This window comes from Tachypleus tridentatus, chromosome 4 (assembly GCF_004210375.1).
Source record: "Tachypleus tridentatus isolate NWPU-2018 chromosome 4, ASM421037v1, whole genome shotgun sequence".
NCBI classification, from domain to species: Eukaryota; Metazoa; Arthropoda; class Merostomata; order Xiphosura; family Limulidae; genus Tachypleus; species Tachypleus tridentatus.
In genome coordinates this window covers 64,917,739-64,930,605 of record NC_134828.1, presented here as the reverse complement: position 1 = coordinate 64,930,605, position 12,867 = coordinate 64,917,739, and the positions used below count along the sequence as shown (strand labels likewise).

Below are 12,867 nucleotides of genomic sequence, written 5' to 3'. Positions count from 1 at the left end.
CTTGACAAAGCATTTGGCATGGGTTTCTATCAACAAGAGTGTTGTGATTATTTACAAAATATTTTGTGAACTTGAATGTGGTTAATGTTTCGATGGGTATGTGTTTGTTTATGTGTATAGATTACTTAATCAAAAATAAAACAAAAAAAAAACTGTTACCGATGGACCTGAATTCCTGAGTTATGTTTTTACTACAGAGGTCAACCAGACCTCTTCTCTTCTGCTACCTGTCAACAGCCAGAGGAGTCAATTCCTGTTGAAGCTGTCAGTGATATGATCCATTACAGGATGGAGACATGTGGACCCAAGGGCATCTTTTTGGGGGTTCTGAGGTGGCTTTTGCAAATGATTCAAAAATGCCTAATGAGAATTAAACTACAACAGAATGGCATCCCATCTAAGGGATATGTGTTGCAGGAAACTGGAGCTTAGTCATAACCTTATTTGCATTATAGAGGCATGACAAGGTTTAAATTATTTACTTAATTATATATATGTATATAATGGCAAAAAATGATTTCATACTCTTTAATATGATGAATAAACCTCAATGTTTCTCAATGCATGGAGTATAAAAATCAAGTATCTTTAAGTTATCTGACATTTTTTCTTGGGAAAGGACCATATTATTTGTCATGCTGAATTTTAATTTGCAAGAAATGGTTTATTGCAAAATTACTATATAAATGTTGTAGGTGTTTGAATGATAACTTGAGGGATTTCATTCTGTCTTAAAATGAAGTCAGTTTCTGTAAAAAGAATATATTTGGTAAGAATGACATTTAATAAAAATGGAGATACTGCTGATGGGGAAGATGCTCTTATTTGTTAATGAATCCAAATGGAAAAAAATATCATCTACAAATATGATAACTGAGAGTAAACAGTGTAACATAAAACAAAGATTAAAGGGCAAATATTTTTTAACCCAAGATGATCCTTCCCTGGGAGCTGATGATAGTAAAATATAAAAGGAAATCACTAAAACTAATGAGCAAGTATCTGATGCATATTTTTCTAAAGAAACTGAAAAATTACTTACTTTAAAAAACAGTTTGAAAAAAAATATTTTAAAATATTAGTTATTTCATTGCTGAGACATTATCTTGTTTACAAATACATCAGTTAATAAACAAGTACAAAAATGTACAAAATTAACAGACAGCTTTTAAACTCTCCAGTCATTGAGAAAAAATCAAAATGCTTACTGATTTGATTTGTTGATAAAATTTGTATTATTCTAAAGAATAAAAAAACAGCTGACAATATCAAACTGTGTTAAATGTGCATGTGTTTGAATGATATGTTCCAAACTTCCACTGTGTAGCTGGCTTCTTCCTCTATACTTTTATGTTCACCATCTACCCAGAATATGTCCTCTTTAGAATTGACATGAAATAAAACAAAACCTTGATGGCTATGAGTATGCCTTGACTTTCATAGAATGGCCTTTTCTGACACCTGTTGAGTTGTGATGCAATCAGACTGTTTATGGAGTTTTGTCCAAGATAAATATTGCATGTATGAATGTTTTTACTGATGTAGGACTGGTCCCGAGGATAACCCAAAATAGTTTTACCCTGTCATTATTTCCCAGTAGTGGTTTGCCTATTTAAGGTTGCCATTTTGTACAACATACTTTCAATTGATATGTCATAAAATTTGGATAGCATTGCATGTGTGAAGGTTATTTCAGATGTCAAATTGGCCTAATTTTCAGGGTGTACCACCTGTGTAGTTCAAAACGATAATTTGTAATTTACATACCTTTTTTTTTAGTCTATTAATAACAGCAGGCATAAAATTATTAAATCAGTAAGTTGCCAGTTTTGATTGCTGTAGCTATAAATAATAAGTTTTATTTTGATTAATTATGTGCAAGAACAGATATAACTGTTCTTACTATAGAACCCTGTTCATGTTACTGGATAATATACACTTATGTCATTTTCAGATGTGATCATTTGTGTTAAGTATCTCAAAACGTTTTGACATATAACCTGTCATGATTTTATCTGAAAATGGAAGATTTTATTTTTATTTTGGAATTAATCCAAATACAACTGTTGGAAAGTGAAAGACCTAACTGAGAAATTACTTTCAAATAGAACCTACAAATTGGAGTTATTTTTCTAGTGAAAGTGATGATTCATTAATTTCTAAAATAGTATTATTACTAACTGTAGTTTAGATTCTTCCAGAATTTTATCACAGTCAATGTTAGTTTGTTAATTTCCAGGAAATATATTGTTTAGTAAAGATTTTGTTCTTTCCAAAAATGTACAGCATCAAATATAGTGTTTGTTTCAGATATTTTCACAATAATTATTTTTGATTTTGAACTAATAGACTAAAAAGAAAACAGCTGTTCAACAGTATCCACTACCATCTCCTATCATGCACCCCAATCCACAAAGTGTGAGACATATCTCTTTGGTAGCGAGTCACAAACTATGAATGTTAAGTTTTACAGCCCATACATATTAAATGGTAGATCATGCCTGGTCAACATGAAATATATTGATTAATATTTAGTGGAAGAGTAATAGTAATTCAGTCAGTTGCAAAAACTGATGCATTAGTGATCCAATCTTCACCAACTGGTCATGCTTAGAAACTGAACTGATTTTTAGTAGACAGACAGGATTTATTAGCATGTACTTGATGTGTCATTTTCTTCAGTCTTTCTAACCTGATTTGAAGGCAGACAAGCTTGTCAATTCATAAGTAATTCCTTTTTTTTTTTCAGTGATTAGTATTGATTACAATGTTTAAATCTCCAAAATGCAATTTTTTAATAAAATAAAATATTAAGCACTAGTCAGTCTGCTATATAGAATTGGCTTCATTGGTTTATAAAGGAATATGTAGTTCAAATATGTATATATAATAAATAAACAAAAATGTAAATTTTATCAATAACTAGTATACCCTTCAATACTTCCTGGTATTGCCTTTACATGCTCCTGATAAACATCTCCAAGTTTGTTTATAGTATTCAGGCTCATTTCCCAATTTATGAAGACTGGCAAGCAGAACAGGATGTGTTGAAAGAGTTTATTTATGAGAATTCCAGTAATTCTTGATCAAGTTGTTTTGTCCATTCAAGAAAACCAGTCCATGTGGTTTTGATGAAATAATTCTTTTTTCACTCTTATACTTGTATAATTAAGTATATCTTTAACAACTGATTAATTAATTATCATTACATCACCAAGCACAATTACAAACATCATCACACCAGCCATTCATGCTGGGTTGTCTTATGCAATCTTAATAAAATTATAACAATTTTTTTAACATAAATAAGCATTATAACACTAAAAACATGGTTTTGATACCCATGGGAACATCCAGATAGTCCATTGCATAGTTTGTATTTAGCAATAAACAAACATAAATATAAATAAAGAATAAATAGTCTCTCAAAAAATAGTTATTATTTTAATTAGTCAAGAAAAATCAATTAAATAATAATAATATAGCAAATATTTAGATACATGTATGTGTGTTTATAGTTTTATTATACAGTTCCACATAATATAAAATTTGCTTTATTTCACAGTCTTACTTACAAGTTTTTACCCATCTGTGTGACTTATTGTAAATTAAAATCTGGATATTATGCCTCGTGACAACAATTATACAACAGGAAGAAACAAATAAAAGTTTCTTAATATTTGTTTTAAGGGTTTTAGAAGTGGATTTTTTTGTGATTAATGTATTTTAGTTTATTTTTTGCATCACATTGCTTCATTGGTTTTTTATACAATTATTCTGCAAATTATTATTAAATGGTGAAGAAATGTTTCTCTTTGTTCTGCATTTGATTAAGGTTTAAACACTAAATGATTCACAACTCACTTTACATGTGTATTTCCACCAGGGTTGTAAATTTCACTCAATTAGTTTCATGCCAAGATAATATAATTTCACACCACAAGATTAGTTTTGATATTATTATTGTTCAAATTGCATTAAATTATGCTTGTCTGCATTCAGTTACACTGTTCATAAAATCCAAAATTTGTGTTAGTAAGTTTTCAGGTTTAAACACTAAAATTTAGGGCTCTGTTTCCCACAGTGAATAGAGCACAAATATTCTATTGTGCAAAAATCAACTAATTATCTTAGTTTTAACACTGCAAGTATGTGGAATGCTCTTATTAATATAGGATTTTTAAAAAATACATTTAATCTGTTTCAGTGTAGTTTTGACATAAAACCATGTGTAGTTGCCTTTGTATCTTTATTGTTCTATAGCAGATAGTATCTGTTTTTCCCACAGTTTCTGCAACTTTGCATATTATGTAGAAAAATCAAGTAGCAATGTTGGTACCTATTATATAATTGTTCTCTTGAGGCATAACTTCCAGGTCTAATGCACAAGAAGTTGCATAAATGGTGAAAGCTTGTATATAAGATTTAGTGTCTTACTAAGTGTGCATACTGGGGTCTCTGTGTTGGTTTCTTTGTACTTTGTGATATACTTGTGTAGAAATTAATTTTAGAATGCCATAAATACATGGAAGGTATTATTTTGTGAAAATGTAACAGAATAAATTAATTATTAAAACTTTGAACTAGATGTATAATACTATTTTCTTTTTTTTGTTAATTGTTTGCAAGTAAAAAAATTGTGTAATTAGGCACCAGTTTTACATTTTTGCTAAGAATACATTTGCATGCAATTTTGAAGTTCCCATAGAACTAGAATAAGAATTACTTTTTTCCAAGTATTGCTAAATAAACAATTAAATTATGATCCTTAAAATCACATTTCACTAAGTACTTAATTAACTGTTACTTCATCAAGAGTAGTCCGCTAATGAGACTGCTGTACGTCTTCAGATTTACAGTGCTAAAATTAGGATTTTATTGCCTTTGGTGGACACAGCAGATACCCCATTTTGTGGCTTTGCTGTAAGAAAATGTACACACAGTTAAGATTTTGAAAGAAGTTTGAACCATGAGCTTGATTCTGGTCCTGCTGCTCCACCAGTTTGGTTAATGAATTTTATTTTGTTTATAATCTTTTGGGATTTTAACTATCTGAATGGAGAATATGACTTAAATCAACACCAGTTTATGACTGTTTGTATAGTTTTAAATAAGTATATGTTTTAGAAAGCTACTACTGCCATAGAGCTATAACAATTAACATCTTTTTGGACAATGAAAGTAGATGTTTGTAGTGTTCATACAATATTTTCAAAAGTATTATGCACCTTATAATTAGATAGTGAACATAAAGACAGGTTAACTATCATGTATAGAAGTACACATATAATCATCTATTTATACCTCTTTCCTTAGCTAGACTTTAGCATTTTTCATTCAATGATTAATGTACATTTGTTTTATCCCTGCAATATAAACATTAATAATTCATTGAAGTTTTTCTGAAATCATATTTTTACAATCTAGTGTTATTTCTAATGTCATTCTGTACTCTTTATTATCAAAATAAATCACTGCTATTACTCTTCTTGGAAAAATATTGTTGTAGATGGGCACATTCAGCATGTAACATTATTGTAGCTATTACTAATAGTACAGAGTGAGATATAGAGTTTGTTGTGATAAACAGTTTTAGCTTTGCATTATTAAAACTGTTACAAATGTGTATTTCACTGCTTATCTTTCTTGTATTGCGTATAAGTTCAAAATAAGAAATTGATGAAATAATTAAAATTTCAACAGGATATATTTTAATTTACAATGAATTTGCATACATAGTCATATTAAAGTATATTTCCATATTTATATCTTATACATACTACATTTTAAAAACCTTTTGTTCATTTAGAAATGAACTAATATCACAAACATTTTCAATGAGGTTTTTTTTTCTCTCCAGTTTGCTCCCTGGTGGCTCAGTGGTAAGTTTTAGAGCTTATAATGCTAATAATTTGGTTTCATATCAACACTAGACAGAGCACAGTTACAACCCATTGTGCAACTTTGTGCTTAACAACCAACAACTTTCTCTGGTTGAAGAAAGAAACTGCTCAAAAGTTACTAAGTCTACCTGTGTGTTATGTTCTATTTTAAACTATGAAAGAGTAAATGACACTTTGTCACATAAAATCAGTTTTTCACAACCTAATGATGAGATTATCTTTCCCATTGCATTTAAACCTGTATGGTTGTAACTCATTATATACGACTGATGAATTTTCTACCTGTCAAACTTGTGGGAAATATGTTTATTCTGCAATGAAAGTAACTGTGATACATTTGAAGGGCATGATCATGTCTCGAGTGACCTAGGTCGAAGTAGAACAATCAAAGTTTGTATTTCTCTGTCTTGTTCTAAATCAAGTTGATTTAGTCAGCAGCAGATAAAAATATTAACCATGTTCTAGTTCATCAGGTTTATTTGATCAAGAAAACACATTTTAGCCCATGTTTTCAAGTACATTTTATTACCTGATAAGTGCTACAGTTATCATACACATACACACACACACACACACACACACACATAAAGAAAAAATAAGCAAACAAAATATTTGATGAAACAAGAATGTAGTTAACACAAGTCACTGCACAATTACTATAAGTTGTAGGACTAATTCTGAAGAAGTTAAGGAATTATAATGTGGAAAGGATTTTTTCTTTTGGCTTTGCTTTTTCTTTTTGTTATAAATATTTATTTCAATTGTTGTTGCTTTGAAAGCTCTGTATAGATATTAATGTGTTTCTGAATTGTTAAGGTACTTTAGTTTGTATGTGTGTGTGTGTACAGTATAATATATATGTAGTACCCATATGCCAACAGTGTACTGAAAGTTGTATATGTATTTGTGTGTGTGTGTAATGTAGAAGTATCATCTACCTCATGACCATATATTTTGCAGCAGTATGCTTGTGCATGTTCTTTCTGGTGAATAATTTACAAAGCAATATAATTAGTAAGTCAGCAGATGATTTTTATGCCCCAGAGCAGGACTAATTAATTTGCCCTTGTCCATCTGTTTGCCCTAACTTTGTGTATAGGATATCTCAAGAGTGGATGGATAGACATTGATGAAGCTCATGGAAAAGGTACTACATACAATTTTTTAGACCTGATTAACTATTGATGCTCATTAATCAGAGGTTAAGGACATAAGGTTACTGGTAGATGGAAACTTTTTTCCAGACTTCTGGATATAATATTTCCATACAGGATGAATGGATATTGACCAATTTTATATGATAGGTGCTACATATTAGTTCTAGATGTTCTATTATTTTGAATTTCATAGGTCAAAAGATCACTGGTACATTGAAAGTACACTATTTGGAGGGGCTTAAACATGCAACATAATATTAATAGGGAAAGAGGTGTTTTATAAAGAATTGTTACATTTATGCTATTCTGACTACTGGAAACATTTTATAGTATGTGCAATGTGTGAGTGAGTAATAATTATAGCTGTGAATAATGCTTAAACCTTTTGATTTAAAGGTATTGTTTTTGTTTGCATTAAAATGAAGGCTGTTAATCAGGTAACTTAACATAAAAATAGTCTTTTTAAAATTTGAGTTAAGCTTTGTCATCATTGTATATATTGTTTTTTGACTTCAGTATTATGAATCTCAATCATGGTTCATAATAAGGATCACAAGGGATTGCCCAATAGTGTGTTTTGGCAAAAAGTATCTTAAATAGGAAAGCTCCAGTGTAAACAATACTGCTAAAGTTATACACACATCAGATGAATAAAAAACACACATGTGTTAAACTGACAGGGAAAAGAGATTCTGCTCAAAACTGCCCATTTGTAGTTATTATTGTTATTCTCTTGCCAGCCTACAACAGAAACAGTTTGGTATATTGTACCCAAACCTTTTGTAGAATACCAAATAATGTACTGCAAAGGTCATGGGGTTATTGAAAACCCAATTTGTTGCTTCTATATTTCACATAAGCTAAAAATAATTCTAATGTAAACATTGTTATCATTACCTTTTGAAGTTAGTTTTCACTCATATATTTCATGTTCCTTCAAAAAAAACTCGAGTTCAAGGTGAAACGAGGATTATCAGTCAATAATAAATGAACATGAGATGATTGTAATATGTAGATACTCAATGCTTTGTTCACTATACATTTGGTGGATGTAACCCTCAAACAAAAGGAATGTTGTAGGCAGCAGCATCAGTTGATGGTGACTGCTGTTTAAGGGTTAAGGAGCCAGTATCCATGTTATGTATGAAGTGAAGAATTAAAAAAACAAATCAATAAACATATTAAATTTTATTTAACATAAGTACAGAATAATTATGTTAAAAGGCATGAAGGTTTATTTAAAACAATGTTTCAGATGTGTATTTTAAAAAGTTTCTGTTTTGCTGTTAAGATTTTAGGCATACTCAGTGGGGATTGTTTTAGTCTAGTCATATAGTAATGCTGTACATTATATATAGAGAGAATTTTGTTACCCAAAAACTATGAATGTTCCTTATATAACCATGTCTAGTCATATAGTCATTGCTGTACATTATATATAGAGAATTTAGTTACACAAAAACTATAAATGTTTCTTATATAATCAAACAAATTTCCAGCTGCAGCTTAATATTTTCTTCTTGAACTAATGTGAAAAACAAATCAACCATGAACTGCACCTGCTAGCTAATGAATGAATGTAAATAACTAGTCAATCATGAACTGTATCAGCTAGCTTCTGAACTGATGTAAATAACTAGTCAATCATGAACTGTATCAGCTAGCTTCTGAACTGATGTAAATAACTAGTCAATCATGAACTGTATCAGCTAGCTTCTGAACTGATGTAAATAACTAGTCAATCATGAACTGTATCAGCTAGCTTCTGAACTGATGTAAATAACTAGTCAATCTTGAACTGTATCAGCTAGCTTCTGAACTGATGTAAATAACTAGTCAATCATGAACTGTATCAGCTAGCTTCTGAACTGATGTAAATAACTAGTCAATCATGAACTGTATCAGCTAGCTTCTGAACTGATGTAAATAACTAGTCAATCATGAACTGTATCAGCTAGCTTCTGAACTGATGTAAATAACTAGTCAATCATGAACTGTATCAGCTAGCTTCTGAACTGATGTAAATAACTAGTCAATCATGAACTGTATCAGCTAGCTTCTGAACTGATGTAAATAACTAGTCAATCATGAACTGTATCAGCTAGCTTCTAAACTGATGTAAATAACTAGTCAATCATGAACTGTATCAGCTAGCTTCTGAACTGATGTAAATAACTAGTCAATCATGAACTGTATCAGCTAGCTTCTGAACTGATGTAAATAACTAGTCAATCATGAGCTGTATCAGCTACACCCTTGTGCAAATTAATTGAAACAAATGGTCATTTTACAATATTTTCAGCATGGCAGCTGATGTAGGCTCGTGCTGGACCTGCTGATTTCCTTTAATAGTCATTTTTCACACAGATGGCATCATTAGCTTGTTTTGCAGTGCAGTCAATCTATTTTTAAGATATATGACGAAATTTTGAGGAATATTATGTCATTCGAAATTGCATTAGAAGGGCAAGGAAACCAGTCAAAAAACAACTTCTTACCAACTCAGTGAAGAAAAAAACGGTATCAATGGGGTCTGAAATACAAGAAATGGATGAGACTCATTTCTTCATACAAGGTCAAAGAAGTCTGCATGTTCGCAGATCTTCAGGTGAGAAACTTTGAGAATCTCATCAGTCAGTTCATAAAACATCCCTTGAAGAAGATGTTTTGGGGCTTTTTCAGGGGCTTACATATCATAGAAGGTATGATGCGAGGACCACAGTACATCGAAGTTTTGCAGAGAAGAGTCATTTCAGAATTGAAAAAGAGATTTTCAGATGGATCTGCCATTTTTCAGCAAGATCTGGCTCCATGCCATACATAGAAACTTGTGAAGAATTTTATGACTACAACACTAATAAAGGTGCTGGACTGGCCTGGAAACTTTCTGGACTTAAATACTATTGGAAATATTTGGGCAATTTGTAAAGAGAGACTTTGGGGTAAAGACTGTACTATGAAAGATAATCTAATCGAGGCCATAATTGAGGTGTGGTACCGCAATCCAAAAATCAGTAAAGATTGCAGTCAGCTCGTGGACTCGATGCCAAAGCAGATTAATGACCTTCTGAAAAATAAAGGCAGTCATATGATGTATTAATTTGTGAGTAATTTTTGGATTCTCAGAAATAAAATGCAAAAAATTAAAAAGTAAGCACACAAGAATGGAGATATTGTATACATTAATTAATCAACCTACAAACCTCTATCTTTGATTCCGTTAAATGTAATTCTGGGTAACAGCATGGAGCCAAAATAAGGGTTTATAAACAATAAGTACAGCCTTATTTGATTACTTTTTTTACTATCCCTTTTGCAGGTTTTTAAATTCCATTTTTTTTATTTATCTTGTACATTTTATGTTCACTGTCTGCTGTTTGTGATAGTGCCCTCAATTGAAGTCAGATATTGTCATATTTAAGATAGTTTTATTGTAATTTCTAAACAGAACAAATAAATCTGAGATACCTATGAAATTAAAAAAATAAAGTTTGCTTTTGTATAAATGGAAAAATGTACAAGCTGCAACTGTCTTGAGTTTAGAGGGTTAACAATATTTTGCTATGCATCCATTCACTTTCATCAGTTACATCTGGGCATAAAACATCAATGCTGTAAGCAACTTCCACTTGAGAAATGTGTTTGGTGGAAGAAAAAAAAACAAACACTGCTAGGATTTTTTATGTACAATAATTTTATTATTTTGAAATATGAGAAGAACTTTTAAGATAAAAGTAAAAATAAATTTGTAATTTGCTGATCTTTTGTTACAAACTGGACAGGTTCTACTGGATTTAAAAAGTTGGAGCAAAGATGGCTTCTTTGAAAGCCAAAAATACTTTAGCATGCAGTAATCAGTTTGCTGAATCTTCTTTACTCTCTGGTCTTTTTTATCATCTTATGTGGTTACTTTATTGAAATTTATGTAATCATCAAGTAATTGAATGGTCATGTTGTAGCTTTAGTTTTTTTAACAATTGGAAGTACTCGAGTGTATTCATGTACCTTTAGGTTTGAAGGTCGAAGCGTTGGACTACAGTGAACTATAAATTATTCAGTAGCCACCAGAAAGCAAAGTTCTGTTCTTGTTTTTATATAATTTTAATGTGTTTTCTTTTTAGGGGTTTATCAACTCTGGGTATGCAGTTAATGGGATGACACATGTAAGTTATTGCATTTTACCTTAATAAATTGCATATATTCTCATTATTACTGTGTATGTGTATATATATATTGTGTATGTTTGTTATTAATATTTATGACATAATATACGCTGTACATTTAACCCTCTCCATTTTAAAACCTTGCATTAGTCGATTGGTATTTACAAAAGGTAATGGTAGTCAACTTTGTCATGTAAACGTATATCCTAAAATCTATCACCAAAATTTATTTGTCATAAATATTTGTATATATGATAATTTAAGACTTAAGTGTGTTAATTGAAAACATTATTTTTAGTACGATTGTCAGAACAAGGTAGACATTGTATTAGGTATGACTAGTGTTAGAAATAAATCATATGGCAACAGGTTTTTTTAAGAAAATATAATATTATATAAATATTCTACACTTTTAAAACTTCCACTGTCAGAACCAATATAGTTTCTTAGAATTCATTCAATTGGCTTTTGTTATGATCTTTGTGAGTTAAATTTGTGTATATTATGTGTATGTACCAGGTATTTTTTCCCAGCAACTTACCACATTAACAAAAATTATTTATCAATTATCCTATTAAATATACAGGTTTTCAAATGCTATAAAACCAGCTACTGCATGGTCTAACTTTCATTAAGCTTGTAGCGATAGTGGTATTGTATCTTTGATAAGAAAAAATAATCCTCTCCTTCCTTTCTCCATTGCATTTTATGTATAATAATATTTACTTTTATAACCTGGTTGGGTAAAAGGTTTTGGCATATAGGTTAAAAAATATATGTGTGCAAAAAGAAAATGTCTTCCTCACTTGTATAATAAATAATGAGAAAAATGAAATTTAAGAACTTAATCACTACATATACACTGCTGGCCAAAATCTTAAGGCCAATGAACATAAAGAAAAACATCCATTTTGCATTGTTAGACTCAACCACTTATTTGAATAGAGCTTCGGAAGATGAAAATAAGAAAAGGGAAAATAAAAATAAAAACTTTTTTAGCATTTAATAGGAAAGATGTGAACACTATGAAATTAGCCTAAATACTGGCTGGTTAAAAGTTTAAGAGCATACTGAAATGCAGTGTTAATTGGTAAACACGTAACGAAATTTAGTAATTTGTGTTCAAGCATTAGTGTTATCAACATCTCCGATTGACATCTCTTGTGTTACATTGGGTAAAAACATGGCAAAGGCTAAAAAAGTTGACAGAGTTTGAACTTGGCAGAATTGTCAAGCTGCAAAAGCAAGGTCTCTCTTAATGTGCCATTGCTGGTGAGATTGGGCATAGCAAAACTGCTGTTGCAAATTTCTTAAAAGACCTTGAGGGATACGGAAGGAGAATTTCAAGCCCAAGAAAATTTCGCCAGCGTTGAGTAGGAGGATTTGACGGGTTGTTTGGCAAGACACCAGCTAATCATTGAACCAGATTAAGGCCCTTACACATGCAGAATACAGCTCAGAACAGTAAGACGACATCTACGAGAGAAAGGCTTTAAAAACCGTAAATGTCTTCAAAGGCTATGACTTCTTCCACACCAAGAAACAACTTGGTTAAAGTTTGCTGAGAAGCATCAAACATGGGACGTAGAAAAGTGGACAAAGGTTTTGTTCTCTGATGAGAAACAATTTAATCTGGATGGTCCA

At 30.8% G+C, this 12,867-nt stretch overlaps 1 protein-coding gene across 16 annotated transcripts in view; it reads left to right on the top strand.

Moving 5' to 3' along the window:
* Positions 1–12,867, top strand: part of LOC143249305 (single-stranded DNA-binding protein 3-like) — a 68,644-nt gene that overhangs the window by 25,628 nt on the left and 30,149 nt on the right. For all 16 annotated transcript variants that reach the window (XM_076498906.1, XM_076498910.1, XM_076498908.1 and 13 more), the window contains one exon: positions 11,182–11,223. In XM_076498906.1, coding sequence (XP_076355021.1) covers positions 11,182–11,223 — 42 coding nt within the window. The remainder of the gene's footprint in view (positions 1–11,181; positions 11,224–12,867) is intronic.